At 39.0% G+C, this 26,260-nt stretch overlaps 1 protein-coding gene across 1 annotated transcript in view; it reads left to right on the forward strand.

The window, feature by feature from the left end:
• The first annotated feature begins 203 nt into the window (after positions 1–203).
• The window catches only part of RB1 (RB transcriptional corepressor 1), an 81,708-nt gene continuing 55,651 nt past the window's right edge, over positions 204–26,260 (forward strand). The window contains exons 1-11 of the mRNA XM_054804086.1: positions 204–460; positions 698–815; positions 10,889–11,001; positions 12,983–13,117; positions 14,991–15,029; positions 15,680–15,747; positions 17,260–17,370; positions 19,552–19,700; positions 20,442–20,519; positions 23,184–23,293; positions 24,772–24,849. Of these exons, the coding sequence (XP_054660061.1) occupies positions 372–460; positions 698–815; positions 10,889–11,001; positions 12,983–13,117; positions 14,991–15,029; positions 15,680–15,747; positions 17,260–17,370; positions 19,552–19,700; positions 20,442–20,519; positions 23,184–23,293; positions 24,772–24,849 (1,088 nt within the window). The 5' untranslated portion in view covers positions 204–371. The remainder of the gene's footprint in view (positions 461–697; positions 816–10,888; positions 11,002–12,982; positions 13,118–14,990; positions 15,030–15,679; positions 15,748–17,259; positions 17,371–19,551; positions 19,701–20,441; positions 20,520–23,183; positions 23,294–24,771; positions 24,850–26,260) is intronic.

Here is a 26,260-nt window from a genome sequence, read left to right on the forward strand (position 1 = left end):
CGAGCCACCACCCTCGCTCCAGTTACCAGGACGCACGAAGAGGAGTCGGTTCCTATTGGCTAGCGCGGAGAAAGAAGCGCGTTTATTGGCTGAGCGGCTGGCGCGGATAGCTTCTCCTTCCGGGTTCTGAGACGCGCCGAGCCGGTCTGTGCTTCGGGGGAGTGGTCGCCGCTCCTCGCCGGTGGGTGGGGTAGGGGAGTGGCAGCCGGCCCGGAAGTGACGGCAAGCGGCTGGGGGGGTGACGCAGTTTTCCCGCGGTTTAGAGCGGTGGGGTAGGGGGGAGAGGAGCGGTAGCGGTAGCCTGTCGTTACTGTCGCCCGCGGCGGGCTCTTGAACGGCGGAGCCCAACGGCCGCCCGCGCGCGGGCCGCCATGCCGCCCAAGCTCCCCCGCAGGGCGGGCGCCGCCAGGAGCCAGCGCGCCAGCCCCGACAGCGGCTCCGCGCCGCCCGCCGCCCCCCGGTAAGCGCCGCCCGGGCCGGCACCGTCCTGCGCGGGCCGGGAGTCTGCCGCTGCGGGGCGGGCCTGGGGCACTGCTGAGGCTCTCCGCGCTCGGGGGTGCGGGCTGTGCCTCTCGCCGGGCTCTTCTGGCGGGTGGGGCGGTGTCACCCCGGGGCGCCCTTCAGCAACCGGTGTTACCGGCATGCAGCCGGTGTGCTGCACGGAGTCCCCGCTAGCGAAGTCTTTTGCTTTTCCTAGGCTCGAAATCGGCGAAGCTGACTTCGTCGTGCTCTGTGATGCGCTGAAAGTATCGGACAGCGTGAGGGAGAAAGCGTGGAAGACGTACGAGAGCTTGTCGGCTGTGGATGGAGCTGTAGTGAGTAACAGCTGCTTGTAACTCATCCCTCTGTTGTGGTGTCCGTCCTGTTGAAATATTAAACTGTAACTTTGCTGGACTGGGGGCCAAGTGTCTTGCAACCAAGGCTTGTGCAGTATGACTTTGTTTTTTTCCAAGTGCAGTTAGACTGGAGTTGGATGTTGCCATGTGCCTGTTTATATACACTGGCATCTACATATCTTGATTTTTTGTTGATGTTTTCCAATAAAGATATGGACTTGAGATTTCTTTTAGATTGCTGATAAATGACAGTAGAAAACAACACCATGTGATCAGCTAATTCTTCAAACTCTAAGTTATGTCAAATGTGAGTCAGCTTTATATGGGTCATCTCATCCTGTGTTTCTGTATTTCTTCCTACTGTGGCCTTCTTTATGAGGTTGCAGAAAGGATCTGGAGAAGACTATTGCAGAGAAAGGGATGTTTGTAGGTTAAACATTTTTCCACTGTATAACGTTAATCTGTATGTACTTATCATTGAGGTATTTCCATTCAAAGTTAGTCACTGGGCATGTATAAACAGATTAAAATGCTATGCCCTTTCCTGATTTTTTTCTTCTCAATGTATTATTGCTGTCTCAACAAGTTGACTTGGAGAAGGGCTACAATACCATTAAATCATGACCAAAGCTTTGTTACACAGACCTGAATTAGATTAAAAATACCTGGCTGGGGTATTTTATTTGCACTGTGTGGGCTAGCATCTGAATGTTTGTTTTGACTTCTGCTTATTCTTCTACAACTGGAGCTGACCTGCCACAGCTCTGCTGTCACTAGTAATACCTCATTGTCTGTGGCTTTTAAACCACAGCATGGGTTTACTAGCTTTCGATGCATTTTGTTTCACAACACAGTACAGTAACAGTGTGGGAGAGTCTGTGTACAGCTCTTTCAGTATCAGATACAATTTCTGGCTGTGGATGTTTCCAGGGATGATTTATATCTATCTCTATGAACTGAAACAGGAGTAGTCAGTTCTAGTGAGTGAGAAAAACAAGGCAGGTTTCAGTATAACTCTGCAAGTTTCACTTACAGGTGAAACTTTCTTTTCACTGATCATTACCTAGCAGTTGCCAGATAAGACACAGGGCATTTCCTTTCAGCATCTAAAGATGACCTCCTTTACCCCTTCAGAACAGGGCAATGACTAGATCTTCATTATGACATATAGCTAAATATTTATTGTCTTGCAATTATAGTGTAATTGAGGCCTATCCTAAGAGCCTTTCAATGTATAGGAAAGTCTACATTATACCGTGGTTCAATCCAAGGCCTTTTTCCTCAAACTTTCTGAGATATCAGCAAGGTGTTGAAATGAGGAAGCTGGCAAACATGTTGCCTCCGTGGGGACCTGGTAGGCACTGGAGTTGCTACTTCTAGCTGAGACCAGTGCAGGCTTCACGAGTGTGAAGTCAAGCAAATTAGCAGCCTGGCTAACTGTTGCTTCTCTTTCCAAGTCAAGCTGTTATCATGGGGAGCAGGGCTTCTCAGGGTGACCCTTTGGTTCAGGTTGCAGAGACTCGGGGAGAGGCTGTGTTTAGATGGCCATTCCTTTTTCCCCTGTGGAAAAGGTAATGTGTTGGGAGGGGCTGTCCCAGGGTTTGTCCTGCAAGCACCAGCTGTGTATATTTTAATCAACGTGGTTCAGTACTAACCTGTTCAGTTCTGAACTTGAGCAGAAGCTGCTTATGTAGCAGTTTTCTGTTCTCAAGCAGAAAGGGAAATAGCAGGACACCAGCTGAGACAAATATCTACTAAAACACTTCTGGGTTAACCCTGTAGTTGGTGTGACTTGAGGAAGCTTAAATCATCAGATGACTGATGGAAATAGAAGTAGCATCTAATGATCCCACTCTCAAGCCATTTACAGAGTACAAAGACCTGAAAACCTTACTTTCCCTGGCACACTGGCCTTGTTCTTTGTGGTTGATCTCAGAATTGTGCCTGCCAAGCCTCTGAGGATGTGGAAGGGACTTACAGTGCTAATTAAGAAGCAGTGTGGCCCACACATAAGGTACAGTGGTAACAGACAGAGATTCAGGGTGTGAATGTGGGGAACCTGCTGTATCCTTGCTCAATGAATATTTAGTTACTTAAAAGTGACTTATTAGTACTGTCCTTTTTGGATCACTTAGGGTACATGTAATTGTGTGCAAAGAGACTCTGCAAACAAAGTATATGCAGCTTAAAAGTATAAAGCAATTTTTTTTTGGCAGAGGCACACAAAGGATTGCTAGGATGTAGTGACCTGTCAGCCTAGGTGTGCCTGCACTTCCAGTGAGATGCCTAAAGTGTCTTTGCTGGTCAGGCAAGCATCAGTTAGGAGGAGAAAGGTTGGTATCTGCTGGTCCCTGGAATGAATCCTCTGCACCAACACTTGCTGAAGCCACTGGCACCACTACAACTGGCTGACTTGCTGCTTTTTTTCCTTTAGTATGTCATACCTTTCCACATTTTTTTTTAATCTTTGAGCTACTTCTCTCTGAAATTTCACCTTATCTTGCATAGCTCTGTACTGTAGCTTTTCTTACAGTGCTCTCAACTTATCTGTTTCTGCAGCAGTCTGAGTCAAGGATATACAGCTGTGCCCTGTCACAGCTGGGCCTTAAAATCCTTGAAACAGCTGAAACCCTGTGAGAGGTGTGGAAGAGGAAGGTAACAGGAGAGAGATGGTTATGTGACCTTTCTGGAAAATGAGGCTAACTTGTAGTTGGAAAAACTAGACCTGCAGAGAGAGGCTGTTCCAAGTACTACAACTATCTGTTAAATATGGTGGTAAAATTTTTCTCTGACAGCCAGAATTTAATTACCCCCTTCCACAATAAAATCATAACTTGAAATCTCTGAGACAAAACCCCAAACACTGGTTCCAGAAATGTTGTACTGAATCAGTGCTGTTGGTATATGGTGTGAAGGAAGATACCTGATGCATGACCAGAAAGATATTTTATTTTAAAATTCTTTTTATATCCCGTGAACTCCCACACAAGTTTGTTGTAAACATTGAAGTGTATATACAAATAAGGTCTTTTGCAATACTGTCATACAAAGACTTTAGTTCTTTCTAACATTTCTATTGTTTACTAAACCAAGTTACCTAGATAAAGAAAATATTTGGTTTAGAGTTGTATTTTTTTACTGTCTTAATTTCAAAAGTCTCATACATTGAGAGTTGCTGACTTAGAAAACCGGCTCTGATGCTTGCTTCTCTTGTACTTTTTTTTGTAACTACCCAAAAATCTGTATTATGAATCAATAGTGCCTGTAAACTCCAGATGGAGTTAATAGACTTAGTGGAATTACTAACGTATTTTGAGCAGCATGTGATTGTTGGTGTAAGAAAGACTAGGAGAGATCCTGGAAGCCATGCTAATACCGCTAGGAAAAAGTTCAGGGCGTTTATGTTCTGCTATTGTTTGTTTTGGTAAAGAACAACAAAATGAGAATCTGAAGTAGGATATTGGGTGACATAAGCAGGAAAAAGCAACTTGAGTTGTTGCTTAATATATTGGAAAGAACAAATGTGAGGAACAGATGATACGGTGACTAAATTGGAACCAAACTGCTGCAAAGAAAATTAAAATGGCTTAGGAAATTGATAGAAAATGGAGTCTGCCAAGGACCTCGTGGCATAGGATCTGTCTGCTTCAACTTCAGCAGCCCAACTTGCTGTAGTATGTGGTGCGTGGGTAGGAGCTTTGTTTTTTGTTTGCTGTTCGTAGCACTGTTTGGGAAATGTGGCCCACAGTTCTGCTGCTGCTCAGCTGTTCAGACTCATGAATTCCTGAGTCATTTTTATCAAGTGTCTGTCTAACCGCTATTAAAAACTGATGATGAAAGATCTGCAGTCTGCATAGTTAGTCCTTCCTAGTTTTTCTTTGCCCATGAATTTTTTCCCCCAAGTACTATGCTAACCTGTTTGTGTTATTATTCAAGCCAGTGGTGATTATTCTGCACCCCATGGATATGAAAATGTATTATTGCTGCCTTATTTTATTTTTCCCCCAAAAAAGTCTCTAGCATCTGAAGATGTTTCTGTCATCTTTCCTTGTTTCTAAGTGCTCATCTTATGTTCTGAAATTCTCTCCAACTGATGACTTAGACTGGTATGCAGATGCTGCAGAGCACTTGATTCACACAAGAGTTGAACTATGTTCTTACTGAAGAAAACTTAGAAGATGAACTGTAGGTTAAGTGGAGGAATGAAATAACAAGTTCTTAAATATAGCAAGGTTGCTCTATATAGACCAATAAGTTAGTGATCAACAGATCAAATGTTCCCAATCCATAAAATTCCACATTTAAATTGAATCCGTTCCTTTTGGTTGTAGTTTCTTATGAAAAAGAAAACATTGTAGTTGGTAAACCACCTCATCCTCATGTGAAAAGACATGCAGAGGCTTCTTGCTTTTGGCAAAAGCATGAACCACGTATGAACTAGTAAAGTCTTTTCTGTCTAGAGTTTTGTCTCTTATTTATAGAACTGCAGCTAAACTGAACCTGAATCCACTAAAGCTTTGGATGGATGAGCAAAATTACAGATATTTTAGGATCCTCTGTTATTAAAAACCAAAGAGCTACTGAAAGTCCTGAAGCAAACATAGAATCACAGAATGGTTTGGGTTGGAAGGGACCTCAAAGATCATCTAGTTCCAACCCCCCTGCCATGGGCAGGGACACCCTCCACTAGACCACATTGCCCAAAGCCTCATCCAGCCTGGCCTTGAACACTTCCAGGGAGGGGGCCTCCACAACCTCTCTGGGCAACCTGTTCCAGTGCCTCACCACTCTAACAGTAAAGAATTTCTTTCTAACATCTCATCTAAATCGACCCTCCTTCAGCTTGAGCCCATTACCCCTTGTCCTGTCACTACACCCCCTCATAAACAGTCCCTCTCCAGCTTTCCTGTAGGCCCCTTCAGGTACTGGAAAGCCGCAATTCGATCTCCCTGGAGCCTTCTCTTCTCCAGGCTGAACAACCCCAACTCTCTCAGCCTGTCCTCACAGGAGAGGTGCTCCAGCCCTCTGATCAGCTTCGTGGCCCTCCTCTGCACTCGCTCCAACAGCTCCATGTCTCTCCTGTACTGGGGCCCCCAGAGCTGGATGCAGTATTCCAGGTGGGGTCTCACAAGAGCAGAGTAGAGGGGCAGAATCACCTTCCCTGACCTGCTGGTCACGCTGCTTTTGATGCAGCCCAGGACACGGTTGGCTTTCTGGGCTGCAAGTGCACACTGCCGACTCCTGTTGAGCTTTTCATCCACCAGCACCCCCAAGTCCTTCTCCTCAGGGCTGCTTTCAATCCACTCCTTGCCCAGCCTATAGCTGTGCTTGGCATTGCCCTGACCCATGTGCAGGACCTTGCACTTGGCCTTGTTGAACTTCATGCGGTTCGCATGCGCCCAACTCTCAAGCCTGTCAGGGTCCCTCTGGATGGCATAAATCATCACCCATAAATCATCACCACAGCTCCTTGCTGGTGGTATTTGGTATCTTGGTAATAGATGTATTGCACGTACGTGTTGTGCCCTTGCACTTTAAAAGTACAGCTAACTGACAAACAGTTTCTTTTTTTGTTCATCTTGTGCCCATCCTGGGCAAAGACTGATGTCCCCTCCAGTCTTGCTACATGCAAGAAAAGTGTGATGGGAAGTCTTTGTATCAGAAGAACTATTTTCATTGGTTCAATACTTTCCACTGGCTTCCATTACTTTTAGGTAATATTATATTTGAATTTGATTTTATTTGTTGAGAATTAATAGTAATCTTCCATTCCAGACAATGTTCAATGGTAAATTTAAACCCATTATTGCTGAAAAATGGAAAATCTAACTGTCTTTACACAGAACTTCTTATATTTAGACAGTGGGTACCGTATTCACTTCAGAATTTTTTTTGAGGAAATTTTTCCTACAGGTTTTAACTCTGATCAGTTTTCTGTTGTGATTGCTTCTTGATTGTTTTTCACTGCCATCGTTCGTTCCCTCCATCTCCCCCCCCCCCCCCCCATAATCACAAACATGTTGCGCATGTTTCTTGTAACATCTAGCTAGTTCTCTATATTGATTAGGATGTGGTAGCTGAGGTTTTAGTAAGCCAAAAAGTTCCACATCTTCCCCTTCAAAAATTAGGGTTTTGGCATTTACAGTGTGACATCCCATATCCCATTTGATTCAAATACGCATCTGCGTTTGCATGTTTCTCATGTACATTTCTCTTGACCTTCTCTTACTCAACATCATTTGAAGTTTCTATTCCTGGATCACTTTTGTAGGCTGTCATCAAAACTGTTATCGGTGTTGGCAGAATAATAAACATCTCTAACTGCAAACTAGAACTGAGACTTCCTGTGACCATCTCCTCCTTGTGACTGATTTATCACTGGAGAACCTCTTGAGGTAGAGAGCAGACGTTATTTCTGTTAGTGCCTTAACACCTTGCAACAACACCTGGAAAGAAGAGAGGCAAGAATCCCATTTCACAATAGTTCAGTTTGAGCATTTTAAGCCTATGACTCCTCCAGGTTGTTTTCGCTAGATCTAGGCAAACTAATGATCTGCTAAAAATAGATTATATATTAGTAATAGTAAGTCCAGAATGAGAAATAAATATTTTGAATGAGTTTGTAAGAGTTTTAAATCTTTTCCTACAGAAAACTATATTGAGTCAACAAAACTGACCTGCATTGCCCAAAGTTATACCACTGGTTCCCTAGAATCCTGAATTAAAAAAAAAATAAAAATCTATGTAGACTGTTAGGTGCTAAATAATCTTTCAGTTAGTGCTTGGTAGGCTTTGATTCATGATGAGTTGAAATAAGGTCACTGGAAGTCATCTTATTGAAACTGAGTGACAGCCAAAGACAAATGTTGAGCTGTTGTCCTGCCTGTTTTTGGTTGTGGTGTTGTATCATCAAAGATCTTGAGTCAGATTGTGGTCAAGAAGAAAACCCTCAGAAATTAATTTCTGGCTGTGAATTTGTCTTGCATCCATTCCCATGCTCTCAAGTCCATCTGGGATGAATCGTCTGGCTTTGGCTGTAAACAAACTGTTAATTTTAGGGATTGGCTCCCCTGGAGTTATAACACTGGCAAAATAGTTGAATGGAGTGATGCTGCTGCATTTTTGTTCTGCAGTCAGCTTTAACTCATTTGTACAGGAAAGAACTTGAAAAATGTCTGTGAGCTTTGGGAGGGAAGGAGTATGAAGAGGAGAATCTCAGGAGTCTGACTTGCCAGGACTCCTTATTTCATCTCCCCTTCTCCTACCCCATGATCTTTATATTTTATGTATTAAAATCACTAAAATCTTCATGCATGGGTGTGGGCAGATAGTCTTATTTTCTGAGGAAACTGCAGTCTACCTGCATCTTTGGGCATTTTAACCAGCAGTAGCTGGTGGGATAGTCCCAGTTCTTTCATGTTTTCCTTTCCTTCCTCTCTCAGCTGATGTTGAGAGATGGGCATGCTCAGGTGCTGCTCACCTTTCTTTGCTACTAGAAAAAAAAATCATAATCTATTTGTTTATCCTGGGTTCTGTATAATTTTTTTTTTGTTAGGCTAGCAGTCATCCAACATCTTCTGTCTGATTGAGGAGAAGGTGCCCAAAGTATCCTGTAACACCAGAAGTGGATATGGGGGTAGTCCTGATATTAGAGTTTGACTCACTAATGGTTTGAATCTAGTGTATCAACAGGCTGCCTCTGAGGCTGCCATCTTGTTTAATGGTAGAAATAAATGAGTTGTTACCCCAAACCATACTGCATAAGGAGTTCAAAGATTGTTCTTGCAAAACCAGACCTGGCTCTTGCCAAATAAACCATTGCTATAGCCTTCAAGCATTCATTCTTGCAGAGTAGAGCTAAGCTGCTGGCAGCAAACCAGCAATAATTTCATCACTTCCTAGCGCACAGTCCTCCTGCCCTACGAGATGTTGTATTTACTGAACAATGTCATGGTCTGAGTTTGCAGGAACATAAAGTGAAGGGAACTTACTAAAGAAGGTCAGATGACTCCAGTGGCAGTGGTGTCCTCAGTAAGTGAGTAGTCATTCTTCTTGGTAGGTCACCAGCTAGCCTTAGCCTTCAAAAATTTTTACAATGCATCACAGACATATTAATGCAGAAAAATAGACATCCCTATGTTCCCATGTGCCTGGTAGCTTGTTGTACGTGTCAGCAAAGGATTGTTGAGACTGGCTGAGACAGTGGGAGCGCATCTCTTAGCAAAGCCTTTCTTCTGTACAAAACCTCCTCGAGAGCAATTTTTTTTGCCTCATCTTTAGGTTGCTGGTAGTATATAGTGGTACATAAAATATATAAAAAGCGAAGGTTTCCAATAAACAAAGAGACAGTGACTATTTGATATTAATATTCATTCCTTTATGTATCACCAAATGCGTTTCAGTCTGTCAATAGCTTCTTTCAAAATAATTTTCTGTTGTACAAGGTGTCACAATTGATAGAAGTGCTCAAATAGGAATGCAGGAAGAAAGTAGTAACTTAAATAATGGACAGTTACTGTGTTGTTGAAGGTGGCTAGTTACTTTAGTATTCAAGCTTGTACTATAACTCTTATCAATTGCACAAACCAATGAAACTTTTCATTCTTTGGAGGAGGTCCCAAAAAAGAAGCAGAGCAATTGCCAAAAAAAATAAAATTGTTGCAAGTGTTAGTGAAATTGTTGTTGTATCATTTATGGTAACAAGCAAGCTATTTGTCATGGTTACACTGCTGAGTAAGCAAGGACACGAGCAGGTGCTGAGGATGCAGAGCCTTTCACAGTAGTTTTGGAAGACCAGGTAAGATGGAGAGGGCCAGGTCTGGTGCAGTCTTATTCCTGTTGCCTTTGGGGAGTGTTTTCTAGAGCGAACTGGCCCCTGTGGCTTTCACTGGTATTGTCTGGGAGGCAGCTAGGTGGAGTGATGGGGAAAGCATAAAAAAGTAGGCCAGGGAGTGGGCTAAAACTAAGCAGTGTAGAAGAGCAGGAGTTGAGTATTTCAGTTTACTTATTCTTGGGGGTCTGTTTCACCTCCATCCTCTAGCAGATGTCATGTCTGACCTAGAGTTGCTGAGACACACGCTGAAAAGCTGCTCCTTTGCTGAAGTGACTGTGGGACTGGGTGGCATTGGAGATATATTTACAAGGATGCCAAATGTTTGAGGAGTATTTTATGAGTTTGCTGTTTTAGGAGTCTTGCAGGGCTGCACCCACCCCTAGTTCTGTCTTCAAAATAGCTTTGTTTCCCAAACCTGTGGTAGACCTGCTTAAGTTTTTTCTTCCACGCTTCTACAAAATGTTGCTCTTTAGCGGTTTTCCATTAAGGTGCTGTTTTGGTGGAAGGATACAGGAATTGTAACTCGTACCTGGCCGGCTCCAAGTGACTAGCTTGTTAATCGTCAAGAGTGAACTCCATGTGGATGACACATCTGTCATCATGGGATGGCTTTTCTTTGGTGAAGGATGATCAGTTATGGCTTGCACCTTACTTCTAAGCAGCAGAAGACAGACCTTAAGTATACCTGTATGGTAGGAAAATGCCTGAGGGTGCTGTTTACTAAATGAAGAGATGGGTTTGTGTTTCAACTAAGTGGTTGAGACCTAGCTGGAGAATAAAGTTCGTGAGTATTTATTGCCTGTCCTTGTAATGGTTTTGTATTTCTTTCTTATGGCATCTCTCCTGATTCCTTAACCTTCAGTGTCTTCTTATGGTCAAATACAGTAACTTTAAAAAAAAAAAAAAAAGATTGTTTCTGGTTTGCATAAATGTTCCGTGGAACCAAAGCTTCTATTTTAAAGCTTTGCTGAACTGTATGGCTAAAATTGATCTTGTACTCTAAGAATAAGAGTTGTAGTGCTTTGTCTTTCAGCAGTAACGTGAAACTTGTAATGGTTTTCAGTTGCCAAATAATTGGCTATCATAGTCATATATCATAGTTTGCTTAAGGGTGTTTTGTTTGACAATTTCTAATCTAGTTTGGACAAATTAATGCTTTCCATATATTACCTGCTTTTATTGCATAATAAAACTAAAAACTACTTTCTCTTTCTAAAAGGCTTATAACAAAAAGAAAAAGGAAACATGGGGAGTCTGTATCTTTATTGTAGCAATTGATCTGGATGAAATGACATTCACTTTCACAGAGCTTCTGAAAAGTATAAGCATAAGGTAAGTGAATTCAAGTGTGTGAATTTAGATTTCAACAATTAGTCAACATTTTTATAAAGAGAATGTTTTTAAAGCATTGTGAATCTTTGTGCGTATCAGGCTAGTTGATTTTAAAGTGAAGGTTACTTATGGGAATCCTGAATATTTTGGTAAACTAGGAGTCTTGCTATCATATTTTAGTTGAGGGAGCAATGATACTTGTTTGATTCAACTGTGATTGGCTTTGATTGTCTCACACAGCTGATTCTTGTTCTTGCTCAACCTAAAATCTTCATCAATTTGATGTGGTGTAAATTACTCTTAAAATATTTTCCTTTCTTTCCCTGCATCAAGATTTTCTATAAAAACTTTTTTTCCAACGTTAGGCCTAGGCTAAATCAAGAAGTGGAAAAAAATGTTACTCTTCAAATAGTTTGCTAGCATGCTGCTCTTTTCAAACATTTTAATGCCAATCTAAATTTTGTACTTTTGTATATGCTTTTTGCTGGGGGATTGTTACCGTTATATTGTGTATTCACTAAGTTCATAGTACAGAAATTAAGATTATAGGACAAAAAGGTAAATTTAGGTGGCAACAACAATAGACATACCTTGTGTTAAATTCATCAAAGGAAAGAATTCCAGTGCTTTTTGCCTAATAACTGTGCTGTGTGTTGAAAGCATGTGCAGGAGCAGAGGTTTTCAATGCTCTAGGGCAGGAGGCTAAGGCAGAATGCTGAGCATCTCATGGCGCTAGCCCCAGACTTGGGCCAGAATATCCTTTTCCTGGAAGTAATCTGTTGTGATTAGACTTCTCCATGCCTCTTGTACCTTGCATCATCGCCGAGAGCAGTGGTCAGGTCCTGTGTTTCAACTTAATCTGTTCAGTCTTGACTGACTTGGAACCGCATGGATGAAATCTAATTGCATTTGTGCAGCAACATTCAGCGTGTTCCACCCGAGTACAGACCAACTTGAGCTGCAAACTGAAAGAGACTTTTCCCCTTAGGGTTTCAAAGACTGAACTATTACTCTGCTGATTTTGATTTTAGCAATACTCAATTGCTTGTTAGCCCGGGGCTTTTTGTCAGCTATAAGGTCAAATTGGCGGAGATTTCTACCAGTCATCTTATCATCTAGAGCCACACAGATATATTGGAAAGATTTTTCATTCCACAGTAAAAGAATTCCTAAATGAACTTCTGACTGGTTTTATATTCTATTTTTTAATCTGACAAAGATAAAGAAATCTCTCAGAATATAGTATTCTGATAAAGGATCAAAATATATTTGTTCAGCTATCAAACATATGCAACTGTATATTCAAATATATCATTAATTTTTAGCAGTCTGCTCGTATTGGTTATGAACATAACAACAAGGTGCTTTCTTGATGGCCATAATATTACATGGATGAGTAGAGAAAACTTTGGTCCCCTGTGTAGTAGTATTTCCAAAGGGTGGGGATGTCCTTCCTCCCCATACCTGTTGTAAAACTTGAAATTCTGTATAATTCAATGCATTCATCTCAGTTTTCATTCCTAGGTCTCTCTTTAGCACAGATGGAGCCAAGGTTCATGTTCTTAGAGTAATAAGAACATTTCTAAAGTAGAACTTTTAGGTAGAACAGAAGATCAAGATGTCTGTGTTGGATATTTGTGGTTTTACTGGCAGAACAATGAAGAAAGATGTGTCTAGCTAGCAAATTCTGACTTCCAAAGTTAATATCTGTGCTAGCCAAGAAAATTCTCTTTCTGTAGCAGAGCCCGTATCATGAGATGCCTCTGCTTCCTAGCTGAACAGTGTTTCTACATCTGAAAACAAGTAGTGTTTCCCAAGGCAAGCTTCTCGGTCACTGCTAGTTGTAGTAAAAATATGCTGGAGTCTAGTGAAGTAAGGCAATGGGTTTTCGTGGGGTGCTTTTTTTTTAAAAAAAAAAAACTATTTCAGAATACTCATTCTCAGAGTTGTGATAATCTGTCATCTTTTTCCTTTTTTCCAGTGTATGCACATTTTTTCAGTTTCTGAAAGAGGTGGATGTTAACATGGATACTGTAAGCACTGAAGTTGATAGCACTGTATCAAGGCTGAAAAAGAAATATGATGTATTACTTGCACTATACCACAAGTTTGAAAGGTAGTATACATTTTTAATTTTGAAATTATGAATTCTTTATGGCTTTCAACATTTAAGTGTTTAGATTTTTCAAACTGTGTATTAGAAGAGCCCGTTTAAACTCTCTGTGCTAATATTTACGGAACAGTGAAATGGAACTGTTTACATGCATTGATTAAACATATCATGCATTTTACTACATAACTATTACAATGGTTTGTTAAACAATCCCCTTGTTGCAGTACAAACAATAGTAAGAGTAGCACGACAAGTGGTTGCTAGTACCTTAGTTAAGCTTTTTATAAAGAGGATTGTTTTACTATCTAATATTTTTTTATTTAATGGACTTTCCATTTCTACCTGCCCACCCCTGCCCAAATCCTGATCCAAGAGTTTCTTTCTAAGGACCTCTGGAAGGAATTTAAAAAAAAAAAAAGCATAAATAAGATAGTTTCTGTCTCCCAGATCTGGAACTGGAGGCTCTTTGTTCTAGCCTGTAGGGGCGTTGCAGAGCCTGCTCTGTTAGCAGTTCTAACTTGCAATCAAGGTAAACCTTCACAAGTTGTTTAGCTGACCGTACAATGAAAATTGAGAGGCATTCCCTTTGTACCGAATAAACTGAATGTGCTTATGTCAGTGCTAAGAGCTTTCTGTGTGTAACTTGAAATTCAGGAGATTCTCAAATGGATGCTTTTTTGAGTTGCTCTTGCTCCAAGGTGGTAAGTTGCTGCACTCTATGCTTTCCCAGGAAGACAGAGATGATGAAGGCTTTAGATCCTTTTACAGGCTAATATGTGGTAGCACAGATGCGTATTGGCAAGATCTGATATCCTCTGAGGCAATTTTTAATCTGTCTGTGAAATTCTCTAGAGCATATAACAGTAGAAAACTGTTTCATGTTATTAAACATCACAGCATCATTCCATGATGCTTGTATTATTTGATAGAGTTGCTTCAGAATGCTGTGGTGTTTTTTACCTACAGGAATTTGAGTCGCTGTAAGGTTTTGCCTCCCAAACCACAAAGGGCTCTCGAATATCTGTTAAATGCCCCTTGAAAGGGATAGCAGGTCACCCCTTGGTAGTTTACAGAATCAAGGCATGAATGTGATATAAGTTTTATTTGTCTTTTCAAAGTCAAATGAGTCCAACGTACTGTAATCCTGTGTAATGTGTATATCACAATATTTTTGTGAAGTTTATAGTTGCCTTAAAGCTATGAAGTTCTATGACAGTTGTAAGTAATTTGTTTTTACTAATTGCACGTCTTTTCTGGGCTATAAAAGTGTCACTGCAGATTTACACAGGCATGTTTTGTTTTTTGTCCCTCCTCTAACTCTTCTTCACTTGCTTACTTTTTAATTGCAGTAACAATTTTTTTTCAAACAGGATTTAAAAGATCCTTTTTTTCCTGTTTTGTTTTTGAATAAATTGAATTTATTTCTTGAATTGACATGCACCTAGAATAATTGGGAAGCAACACTACACCACAAGGCTTGCAGTAACACTGCAGAAATAGTAAATGTTTTAAAATGCCCTTTTATAGAGTGTTCTGCACAGCTGTAGCACATATTTTGCTGTGTTTTACAAGCCACTGAGTAACAATGTACATACAAATCTTTTCTTTCTGGAAGAAAACAATAACAAATTTTATTATACCAAATTAAAATTGTTTTGCTGTTTAAGCTTTGACATAAGCATGCAAGCAACTGCAGTAGTTCAGCTGAGCTGTAGTTGGTCTGTTGTTAATCTGTTCTTCAAGAGTCAGCATTTTTTTAAAAGTTAGAATAATGTTTGGTGAACTGGTGTATTTTTTACTACATTGAAGTCAAAGATATTGCATAGTTTGCCTTCAGAAAAATGTTTAAAAATAAGAATTTATTTTTATTTTCTAGGACTTGTGGCCTTATTTATCTGGAACAACCTAGTAGTGAGTAAGTTTGACTTTCCTGAATTGCATTTGTCAAGCTGTGAAATGTGTTAGCATTTTATCTTTTAACCCATTAAGATTGACCTAAGTCTTAGTATGTCATGTGTTTAATTTAGATTTAGTGGGGACTTTGAATTTCAGTGAGATGATGAGAGCCGCAGAAGCGATATATATTTGATCACTTCCTCCATGAAGGATCGCCACCCAATGGCGGGTGTCTCAGCATGGTGGAAACGAACACTTGGAGAGTGAGCTTCCTAATCATAGCAACAGATGAGTGGATGAAAAGATGCCTTAGCAACTCCTAAATGAGCTTGAGTTCATGCTGTGACTGGAGACTAGGGCGTTGGTCAAAGGCACAAGAGAGAAAACAGCTTGTAAAAGTTAAGTGAATTATCCACATTCACTTCCTTTTCCAAGGATGATGTAGATAGTTCCTGATTCTTGACTGGCTTTACAGAGACTTAAGTTTTTTTCAAATGTGTAGTTATAATTACATAGGGAATGGTATGAGATTATTAATAAACTTAACTATGTGGGAAATGTTTCATGTTGTCTTAAGTTGATCGATAGACTGAAGCATGTTTTCAGCAATTATGGTTTAAATTATTACAGAGCTGTTAATGCAAAGACTTTATTTTTGTGTCTCTACAGGATTTCTGCTGAACTCAGTTCTGTATTAGTCCTAAAAAATTACTGGATTACTTTTTTGCTGGCAAAAGGTGAGTTGTGATTAAAAGACAGTTATTTTAATGAATACTGTTGAAGTGAGTTTATGGGTTTAAGTGTCCAGTATGAGACTGACATCCTTATTACAAATGTCCATAGTACAGGCCCAGAATGTTTTGATTGTGAGGCTTTTGTAAATACTCAGTAATATTTCTTTCTATACAATTTGGCTATTCTTTTAACTTCTATTACTCCTTGTGTATATAAATATATTTTTAGAGTTTTATAAGACTTTTTTTTTTAACTTTAAAGGCTGATACTTTGTATTTTAATCTATTCTGAGGTGCTTTATAATCTGCCAGTATTTTAGTAATGGATGATTACATGAAAAGACTGGCAGAATTTTTTAAGTAGACATATATTATAAACATATTTTCAAATATATATATAAATAATTTAATGATGATAATAATAATATATTGTTGTAAGATAAGTCCCTGAAATTCTGTATACTACAATTCTTCCTTGAAAAGGCTGAAGTTCCAGTTAAAGCTGAGTGATGAAACAATTATAGTAGTCCATGAAGTATTCTCATTGTGCTATTCCTACAAAAAGGAATAAGTCATGTATGTGAATTGCCGCTCACTCCAGGTCTGTGTTATCAGCAAAGTGTACACATCTCTGCCATCAAAATTGGTCTTGGATCAGCTGAGCTTTGTGGAGCTTTTTCACTAGAATTCTCCAAGCATAAAGCAAAATCCACAAAGTTTTTGTAGCCTGCCTTTTCACTGAGAATAAGGGGAGCTAAAATTTACCAGCAAATAGTTGAAGTCACAGGAGAGTCTGGGTGATGCTTGCTAATTCTAATAGAAAATACAAAATTTGCAGGTGTAAATAGAGCACAAGTAGTGGTCTGTAGCTGGTCTGAATTGCTATCGGCTTGCCAAATATTTTGTGGCAATGCACGCTGTCTTGGAACAGTCCTGTAGATCTTCTCTGGCATATGAATCATAATTTGGGAACAGCTGGAATAATGTAGTTTTAAAAGTGCTCTTCATGCTAGTATTTGTGTGGCTTTTAGGTAATTTCGTATAAATTTGACAGGCTGAGCATAGTGTGGTGGCATGTTTTGAATTTCCCTTCACTATATACTAGCAACTCCTGGTTTCTGAATACTTTCACAAAGCTTGTGTAAGACCACAAAAAAGAAAGCGAGGAAGAATTGCATAGAAATTAGAGGAACATGTAGGTAAAATAGGCTACGCAGTTACTCCACTATAGTAAAATGAGAAAGAAATCGGGAAGGAGCACTGAGAGGTAGGAATTTCGTGCACAGTAAATTTGTCTATATGGATGCTATCTCTAAAGCAACAAACCTCTTAAGAACCACGATTTTTAAAATCAGTAGCCTTTAAAGAACACTGGCATCCCGTATGATGCTTTCTGAATTCTAATTGTAGTATTTTATTAAATGAACTTCCAGATCTTTATTTTTTCAAAATTACTGTTATAAATTAAGTTAAACATCTTGCAAAGTCTTTCTTTACCTTTTTAAACATTTGCAGGTAAAGTGTTGCAAGTGGAAGATGACCTGGTGATTTCTTTCCAGTTGTTGCTGTGTGTCTTAGTTTATTTTATCAAACTGTCACCTCCTGCTATGCTCAAGGAACCATACAGTAAGAATTTTAGTTTTTTGTTCACTAAAGTAGAAAGTAAATTGGTTAAATTTCTATTAGAGTCATGCTAACATTCATAACTAACATAATAAAACTTCTGTAGCTTATTAAAATGGATTTTTTGATGTTTTAGTTCAATTTAGATGATAGTGAGCTTATGTTAAACACAGTGCCACATTGAAATAATTTAATTTGAATAATTTGTTTTTCTATTCCTACTATCCATTTGCAACGTCCTCTGCGCATACAATTTGTTCAGGGGCTTGTTAAAACAGCAGTTTTACTTTGGTAAAAGAATTCGGGTTCTGGGTAGATGATGACTGAGAACTAATATTTAGGTTTTCTTTGCGTTACAAAGGAAGAGCTGGTGCTACAACTGTTATTTCATTGACATATAACAGTATGATGACCACAGGAATGTGCAAAATACTAGACTATACAGGCATTTAAAAGAAATACACGGTGGATAGAAAAATAAAATGGTAGAGGTAAAAGCTTTGCTTTTATTGCGCCCCCTTTGTTATTAGCAAGTGTCTCTATTTTAAGTAAAAATATAATTGGTTTTCACTATAGAAACTTCTGTTCAGCAGTAACTTTTGTACATTCGGGTTTTATACCTAAAACCTGGAAAATCTCACTAAAAAGGCGGATTAAGTAAGCATTTATGGTAACTTTCAAAGATAGAATTTGATTTTTGCTGAATATCATCTTCTGCAAGCTACGGAATTGATATACTGAAGTATTTGGAGCCACCGTATTTAGAAAACAATTTTTTGATACTAACTAAGTTTATCCTTTCCTGGGTTTGGATGTGACACTAGTATTTATAGCCTAAATCTACTTGCTTTAATTCTTTTTCACAACTAAATACCCACTTGGGTTACAGTATGATAGAATAGATGATGTATTCCCTGCTGTATTCTTGAAATTCCATGTTTTGGAAGATATTTATCTGACCTAGTAATTATTTGTTGCAGGTAAGAACAAATAACTTGTCTTTTTTTATACAAAAACTTACTTTTATTCTAATGCCAACGCAAATAAAGGGTGGGAAAGGATGGGTTTGTGGCAACCTGGTTTTGAACTCTGCTCACACCGATTTATTATTTTTTTAGTGAAACTATGAAGTCTAGGAGCTCATTATTAGAAACAGTTTAGTTCTGTGCATTGTATGTTGAAAAGAAACGCTGCCGGTTGAGACTGAATTATGAGTGTCACTCTCATACATGTAAAGCATTAGATTTCTAACTTTAGCTGTGTGATATGTGCAGGTGCTGTGTAAACCGTTACACAGCGCTTCAATCTTTTAGCAAATAACACAATGTATTGTTCAAATCCTCGTGAGCAAGAGGCTTCACGTTGTGCTAAATGATGTAAAGCTTTATGATCTGACTAAGACTGAGGGGATTAAGATGCAACCACCTGAGCAATGTAGTTTGTCAGATTTTTCACAGAACAGTTATCAAATGCAAATGAAGTTACAAATAAGAACAGCATGCTGATTAGAGTTATCATTTTAAAAACTATTTAATGATATTAATGTATGTTAATATAATTCACATATTTCAAACTGACAATATTGAAGCCATCTACTTTGAGCTTAATAAAATGAAACATCTTTACCTCGCTGAATTAACGTATTTTGATGTCGTCTTTGAGGTGAACTAGTTCTTTTCATGCTTGTTTGCCTGGAAGTACTTGAGGAAAGGAGGAACTCCCTGCAGAACCATATTCCAGGTTCCCACCAGCACTTAAGCCTTGTGTGACTTCATTAACCTTCAGACACGTAAAGTGAAGTTACTCTTTTAGCTCCTTGTTTCACACTTCTGTAAAAATAGAAAAAAAATTTATTCATCTGTGAAAAGATAAGGCTTTCCTAGCTTTGCAAAACAGATGCTTATTCAAAACTGCTTACAGTAACTGCTGTTGCATTCTGTGTTGAGTAGCTTTTTAAAAGCAAAATGTCCAAATACTGATACAGGAATTTAAAAATTAGTTTTCTTTTTGTATATGTTTTCTGTAATGATGGTTTTTCACCCAGCTGAACGGATGAAAAGGGAAATATTTAAGAGGAGGACCTGAAAAGTCATATAAAAATTAAATCTCTTTAGGTTTTCAAATTTAGATCTCTCCTTTCTTAAGAAGACTCTAACCTTGTGGTGGTTCTGACTATCTTTCCAGAGTCTGCTGTGACTGCAGTGGCTGTTAATGGTTCAGCTCGAACTCCAAGAAGAGGTCAGAACAGGAATACACGTACTTCAAAGCAAATTGATACCGATACAAAAGTTATTGAAGTCCTTTGTAAAGAGCATGATTGTAATTTAGATGAGGTAATGCCTGTGTTTTAACGTCTGTTAGATCATGCTGCTAAACCCCATCTGGAATATGCATTTCTTTAAACGGTCTTTTTAAATCTCAATAGTTGTGCTTCCTAATTATTCCCTCGAGTTCAGTAATGAAGGTATTCTACCATTCCATAGTTTCTCTAGTAGGTAGTTTAAAAAAACAACAAAACCTGGCCCCTTTGGTATGGGTGATAACTTTGCCAGAGAGACTGAACTGTGAAGAATGCAGTATGAAGTTATACATTGATCGTCACAGTGTGTAGTGTGTGGACACAGGGCTGTTCTGATGGGGTTTCACAGCTGCATCCCGTGATGAGAAAATGTACACAACAAGCACGTTGCTTCTGTGTGGGATCTTAAAAGACCACATTAGCCTTTTCCTTCATTGATAAATCTATCCCTGTGTAAAAAGGACTGATTTTTTTTTTTTTTAATATATTCGAGCAGATAATGGGAGTAGAAATACAAGAGGACTGGGAAGAGTGTGGTTGTTTCCCAGTTTAGTCATTTAATGTTCCGGCAATGGATTATGTGCTGCATGCTTACATATCACTACATTTTGCATATGTAGGCAATTTCATTTTTGCTTTATTGAAAACAAAACACAGTGCATTACAGAAGTGTCTCAGTTTCTTGTTAAAGATGTGAAAGCAGTGTATGTATGGCTGCCTCTGTAGATTACTAATGTTATGTTTTTTCTTTCGTTTCTTCTTTTTTTTTCTTTAGGTCAAAAATGTGTATTTCACAAGCTTTATTCCTTTCTTGAGTTCTATTGGTATTGTAGCTTCAAATGGACTACCAGAGGTAATTTAAGACAGTTCAACAATAGTGCTTTACTTTATGCCAAATTACTTCAGATTCTCTTTACACATTGATGAGGTTCTAATAGGTTCTTCTAAAATCATCTAGCAAAATGCATTGTTTTTCAGGAATGTGGCTTAGCAGGATTCTGGTATTTGTGGAGTATATTTAGCTTTTACATTTGAATGTAATAAATTTATTTCCTGAGGCTGAACCAGTGCTTTTGCTCACAGCAAAACACAGCATAAGAGCTGCATATCCATGATCTTAGCCCATTAATCTAAAATACAACTATTACAATATCAAGTCTCTGAAGTTAGTCTATAAACGCATACGGTCTTAAATTATACACCTTAATTTGAATATAATTGAGACGTGTTACTATACTCATGTTGGAGAGATAGCCAAAAGATTAGGCTCAGTTTCACGACTGGCAGAGTTTAGACTGCTGTGTCTGTACAGAATTACTTTCATCTTACTGAGTTGTAGCGTGGATGCAGCAGACTACCTCTATGCAATCGCATGCAAGAGTGCGCCTTAGTAGGTAACTTCTTGCAATGTATTTACATCCATCATTCTTAAAAGAGTAGATTTAGCTGTGTGTCACCAATAGATGTGGTAACCTGAAAATAAGCAGCTCTGAAGCTTATCAGACTGAAGGTCTGCAAGATTCAGCCAAGTATATGTTCTGTTCAGTTTCGTAGTGTGTTGGGTGGGGAACAAAATACAAGTCCCACTAAAGAACTTAATCTCTTCCAAAATGAATTTCAGGGTATCAGCAGTCTATTTAGACTTTAATTTATGGGTATATGTAGTTGGGAAGCCCCGTATGAACTTCGAGGCAAAAGGTCATTATACAACTTATTCTCAAATCAATGAGGGTTCTCATCCAAGGCTGCTCAGTTTAAGCGTAGTATCAAACTTACCAGCTTAAGACTCCGCTGGTGAAAATCATATAAAATGATGCATTTGAAGAAAAATTCAGTCACACAATCCTTGCTCCTTAAACTCGAGTGCCTGAGGGAATGTTCTAAAACAAAGCAGAAAGTTACGGCTATATTTCGGAGGTGGTCAGTTCGTAAATGTAATCCAGCTAACCATCAGTCATAGCCGAGATCATCAGTACAATAGCTAGTAATACGGGACATTTAAATTGATTTTCATTTTCATAAAAAAACCGCTGAGCTTTTGATAAATTTGAATCTTGTTTCCAAAACAAGAAAAGCCTTTGAGGCTTAATGCTGGTATTTCATTTGTCTTCACTGTGTGTTTGGTGGTCGGGCTTTATGAACTGATGAATAGATTGATTCAGAACTCTTATTTTTGGCTGAAGGTTTCCTCCCAGTTAGCCCAATACAGCCATTTTGTCTAAGAGCTGCTGTTTTTTGCAACGAGAACCTGAATTTTCTAGAAGTTTGTGAAATGCTGAAATATTTTAGACAAAAAGAATGCATAAGCCATTAGGAAGATAATGAAAAAATGGAAAGGTAATGGACTTTTTAAATAAAAAAAGTGATAATAGGAATTGAAAGATAATCTTTGATTTAACAGTCCTAATCTTAAAGTTTTTACCTTGAGATCAGTTTGGAGCAAATTCATTTGGCAAAGGTAAAAGGAAAGGACGAGGAGCAAAGCTCTGTAGAAGGTATTTGCAGCTTGTTTCTTCTTGGGACCAGCAGGAGACTAATTCAAGTTCATATGCACTGTTGCCTGTTTTTCCAGCAGGAATTTGCCAGAGCACAGCATCGTTTAGTATGCTCAAGGGCTCAGGGAACAGATAAATGAGGTGACTGCCTACTTCTGCAGGAACATAGCAGCAGACTTGAAGTGGAGGCTAGTATCTGGCCCTGATTAAAAAAAATAAATTCGAGACTTCCAGTTAATGTTAGTCACTCAAAATTAAAAAAAAGCCACCAAAAAACCCCCAAACAACAAAAAACCCCACCGAACAAAAAAAGCCACACCCCAAACAAGCCAAAACCCAACAAATTTTTCCATGCAAAACCAAGTCATATCAATATGAGATCTAATCAACCGAGAAATTTTTAACAGTAATTCAAAAAACAACAATGTGGATCTGAAATAATGGTCTATGTTTTTGTAGAAATGGGCATGTCCCTTAAGAACTACATCGGTACAGATATTAATACGAAATGAGGAAGCTCTTCTTATACTCACAGCAAGAAGGTTTGAGTTTGGGTCTTGGCCTTCATCTCCAAACCAGCAGAGACAGAGACAAGGACCAAGCTGATTGTCTGACAGCTGTTTTAAGGACAATCATTTTACATTTCCTGCTCCTGGAGCCACCCCTTCTCTGGAAGGAAAGATTTAAAAACCTGGAAATATTAGTTTGATTTGCAGGTCTATGTCTCCCATTCTAGCTATTTTTAGCTCTTTTACAGTGTCAAGACCTACATTTTTTTGAAAAAGTCTCATGATCTTGGGTTGTTTTCTCTTATAAAAGATTATCTTTGTTTGCGTGTCAGAATGATAGTTTTCCTCTGGGTATGTTTCAGCTGTTGTGTAAGATGTGACTTTGTGAGCTCCAAGGTCATTCTCTTAACATTTCAGCATTGTATTCATGAGGTAGGACTAGCTTATATTATTCAGTAAATTGTCAAACTTGTTCCTATAAAATAAAGGTGGTTTTTTCCAATGTTTTTTGAGGTTGAGGTTCTCTCGAAACAGTATGATGAGCTCTATCTCAAAAACAAAGATATAGATGCAAGATTATTTCTGGATCATGATGAAACTCTACAGCCTGATGTCATACCATGGTAATATTTCCATTTATTGCTTTCATTTTATAATAGAGAATGTGAACTTGTATTGTGTTCCGTCCCCCATGTTATAAATGGAGATCTCGGTATCCTGTTGACCTCTTAGGTTTGTAGTTCAGCTAAGGTATTTCTGGCATCACCAGCCTTGCTTTACATTATCGCTTAAATAATTAGAAAACATATGACTGTGACGCTACCTAAAATTATTTGGAAGCTCTAATTCTTACTCTGTGCAAGCCCTTGCCCTCCAGGGGAAGCTGAGGAATTGTGAGGAGGAAGAAGCTGAGGCCATGTCATGGTAATTGATTAGATGTACCTGAGACAGTGTTACGGCTCTGGGACCAGCTGGCATGGCATGGCTTGGGTCCTCACTGTCCAACTCCTCCTTCCTAAAAACAGATGGTGGCATTTGGAAGCTGCCTGCTGGGAGTGGTCCTCAGCCCATTCTGACTTCTGACCTGTACCCACAAATTGTTTGGGGAATGGTTGTTTGCATGGGACAGAAATGTGCTACGAATAGTTTAGCAGAATAAGCAGTCAAGTACCAGTGCCCAGACACATTCCCTGGTGCTGTTGAGTAATACAGATGTCATGGACCTGTTGGAGAGGGTCCAGAGGAGGGCCACAAAAATAATCAGAGTGCTGGAGCGCCTCTCCTATGAAGACAGGCTGAGAGAGTTGAGGTTGTTCAGCCTGGAGAAGAGAAAGCTCCAGGGAGATCTTATTGTGGCCTTTCAGTAAGTACTTAAAGGGGGCTTTATAAGAAAGATGAGGACAAACTTTTTAGCAGGGCCTGTTGTGATAGGACAAGGGGTAGCGGTTTTAAACTAAAATAGGGTAGATTTAGCTTGGACATAAAGAAGAAATTTTTTGCGCTAAGGTTGGTGAACCACTGGAACAGGTTGCCCACAGAAGTGGTAGATGCCTTAATCCCTGGAAGTGTTCAAGGCCAGGTTGGATGGGTCTTTGGGCAGTCTGGTCTAGCGGAAGATGTCCCTGCTCATTGCAGGGGGGTTGGAACTAGATGACCTTTAAAGGTCCCTTCCAACCCAAACTGTTCAATGATTCTATTTTTTTTGTCATACTCTTAAATCCCAGTGGTTCCTAACAATTCAGCATTTCCATAACTTGGTGTGAGTATGACTTTATCTTTGCTAGAAAAAACCCCATTCATTTAAAATTGGATTAAAATAGAGCTAATACCAGCTGTACCTATAAATTAAGCTGTTTATAAATAGAATTCTAGAAAAAAAAAGTTGGACAGGAATTTTGGAGGTCATCTAGTCCAACTTCCGGCTCAAAGCAGCTCTACTTGGGAATATAAATTACATTGTTATAACAACTAGAGTGGCTGGACATCTAGATCTTCTAAAAATCTGTTCCACAGGTTTTTCTTCAGATGAATAAGTCTTTAAAGAAAACATTCTTTTTGGAATTACATTAGTTCCTTATAAGTTTGTTTTCCATTTCTGTAGCTCACAGTTGGAGAGGACACCAGTAAAAAACAATCCAGATGAGGAACTTAATTTTATACTTCCGCAGACTCCTGTTCGGTATGAGTTTTTCTTTTAAGCTGTGTTGTTTAATATCTTAACTAGAAATACTCATCTTTAGAGTAGTTGTTTTAATTGTAAAGCAACTGTTGGTTTGTGGGTTTTGTTTGATGGTTGGTCGTTTGGTTTTTGGGTTTTTTCCCTCATAAACCAGATTGTAGGTCTGGTCACTGATGAGCAATGAGCATGTACTGAGGTGTGCTGAGTACCCTCGGTTCCAGGTGAAGTTGTTGGAAAACAGAGAAAGCTTTTTACTGAGTTGTCTAAGTGCAAGATGTCTGTAGAATAGATTACTGTATTTGTTCTTGTGAGAATGCAACTTTATACTTCCATGGTAGTGCTTTTGTCTGCTATACTTAGAGCTTCCTTTCCCATCTTTACTCTAGCTCTGTATCTTCTGGCTTCCTTTCCTGATACCAAATTGTATATGCCACATATTTCTTCTCCCATCATCTTTTTCTTCTTAGTATTGTTTTTTCTGTATGGGAAGATTAACATTTCAGAGTGCCAACTTATTTTGGTCTATCAGGAAAATGGACAGATATGGTAGAAATATGGTATTAATTGGAGATTGTTTGATCTACAATCAAATGCAGAAAAACTGCAAGCTTGAATTCAGTTAACCAAAGGAAAGGAGATCTGCATGTACCATTTTTCCCTTGTGCCACATAGTTTTTTGACAAAATCAGTATGGTTTTGCCTGATGGTGGTTAGAAATTCCTGGACACTCAAGCGCCACCCACCTGTGTCACTGCAATTCCATGTGCTATGTGGACAAGCAGAGAAGCATTTGCATAGACAGTCATTCTTAAGGTATCAGGTTTAATAAAATCAGACAGTGAAGTTCCTGTTCCATGCTTGCTGTATAAAAGCCTTTCATTTTAGCATGCTGTAGAGATGAGAGAAGTTAAAATATTTTACCCTTAATTATTACTTCATTTTTCTCAAATGAGTAAAATTATTCTTGTTTTTATAAAAAATACTTCTACTGTATTTATATGCTTGTGGAAGAATGAGTTAGGCTCTGGGCTTGTGCATCCACTATAAAATCTACTAAATGCCACCTGCAGAGACTAATTGTTTTCTAGCTAACAGAGCAGCAAGGTTCTGAAAAGCTTCTTCATAAAAATAATAAAAGGAGACATGCAGCTGAGATAGATATTGATCAGTATATGAAAGAACTTTTAATCGCCTGTGACTGCGAAAGGCTTTAGTTGATTGCCTTAGTGGTCCCTTTTAGTGTTATGCTTCAACTTTTTAACTGCTTGCGATCTTTTTTTTTTTTTTTTTTTTTTTTAAAACCATAAAGGACCAGTTTGCCTTTCAGTTCCCAGACTGAATGTGTGATGTCAGGAACTAGACCGTCTATAACATGCAGTGTATTTGACAAGAAGGTCATTGACAACAACTC

Source organism: Grus americana, chromosome 1 (genome assembly GCF_028858705.1).
Source record: "Grus americana isolate bGruAme1 chromosome 1, bGruAme1.mat, whole genome shotgun sequence".
Taxonomy (NCBI): Eukaryota; Metazoa; Chordata; class Aves; order Gruiformes; family Gruidae; genus Grus; species Grus americana.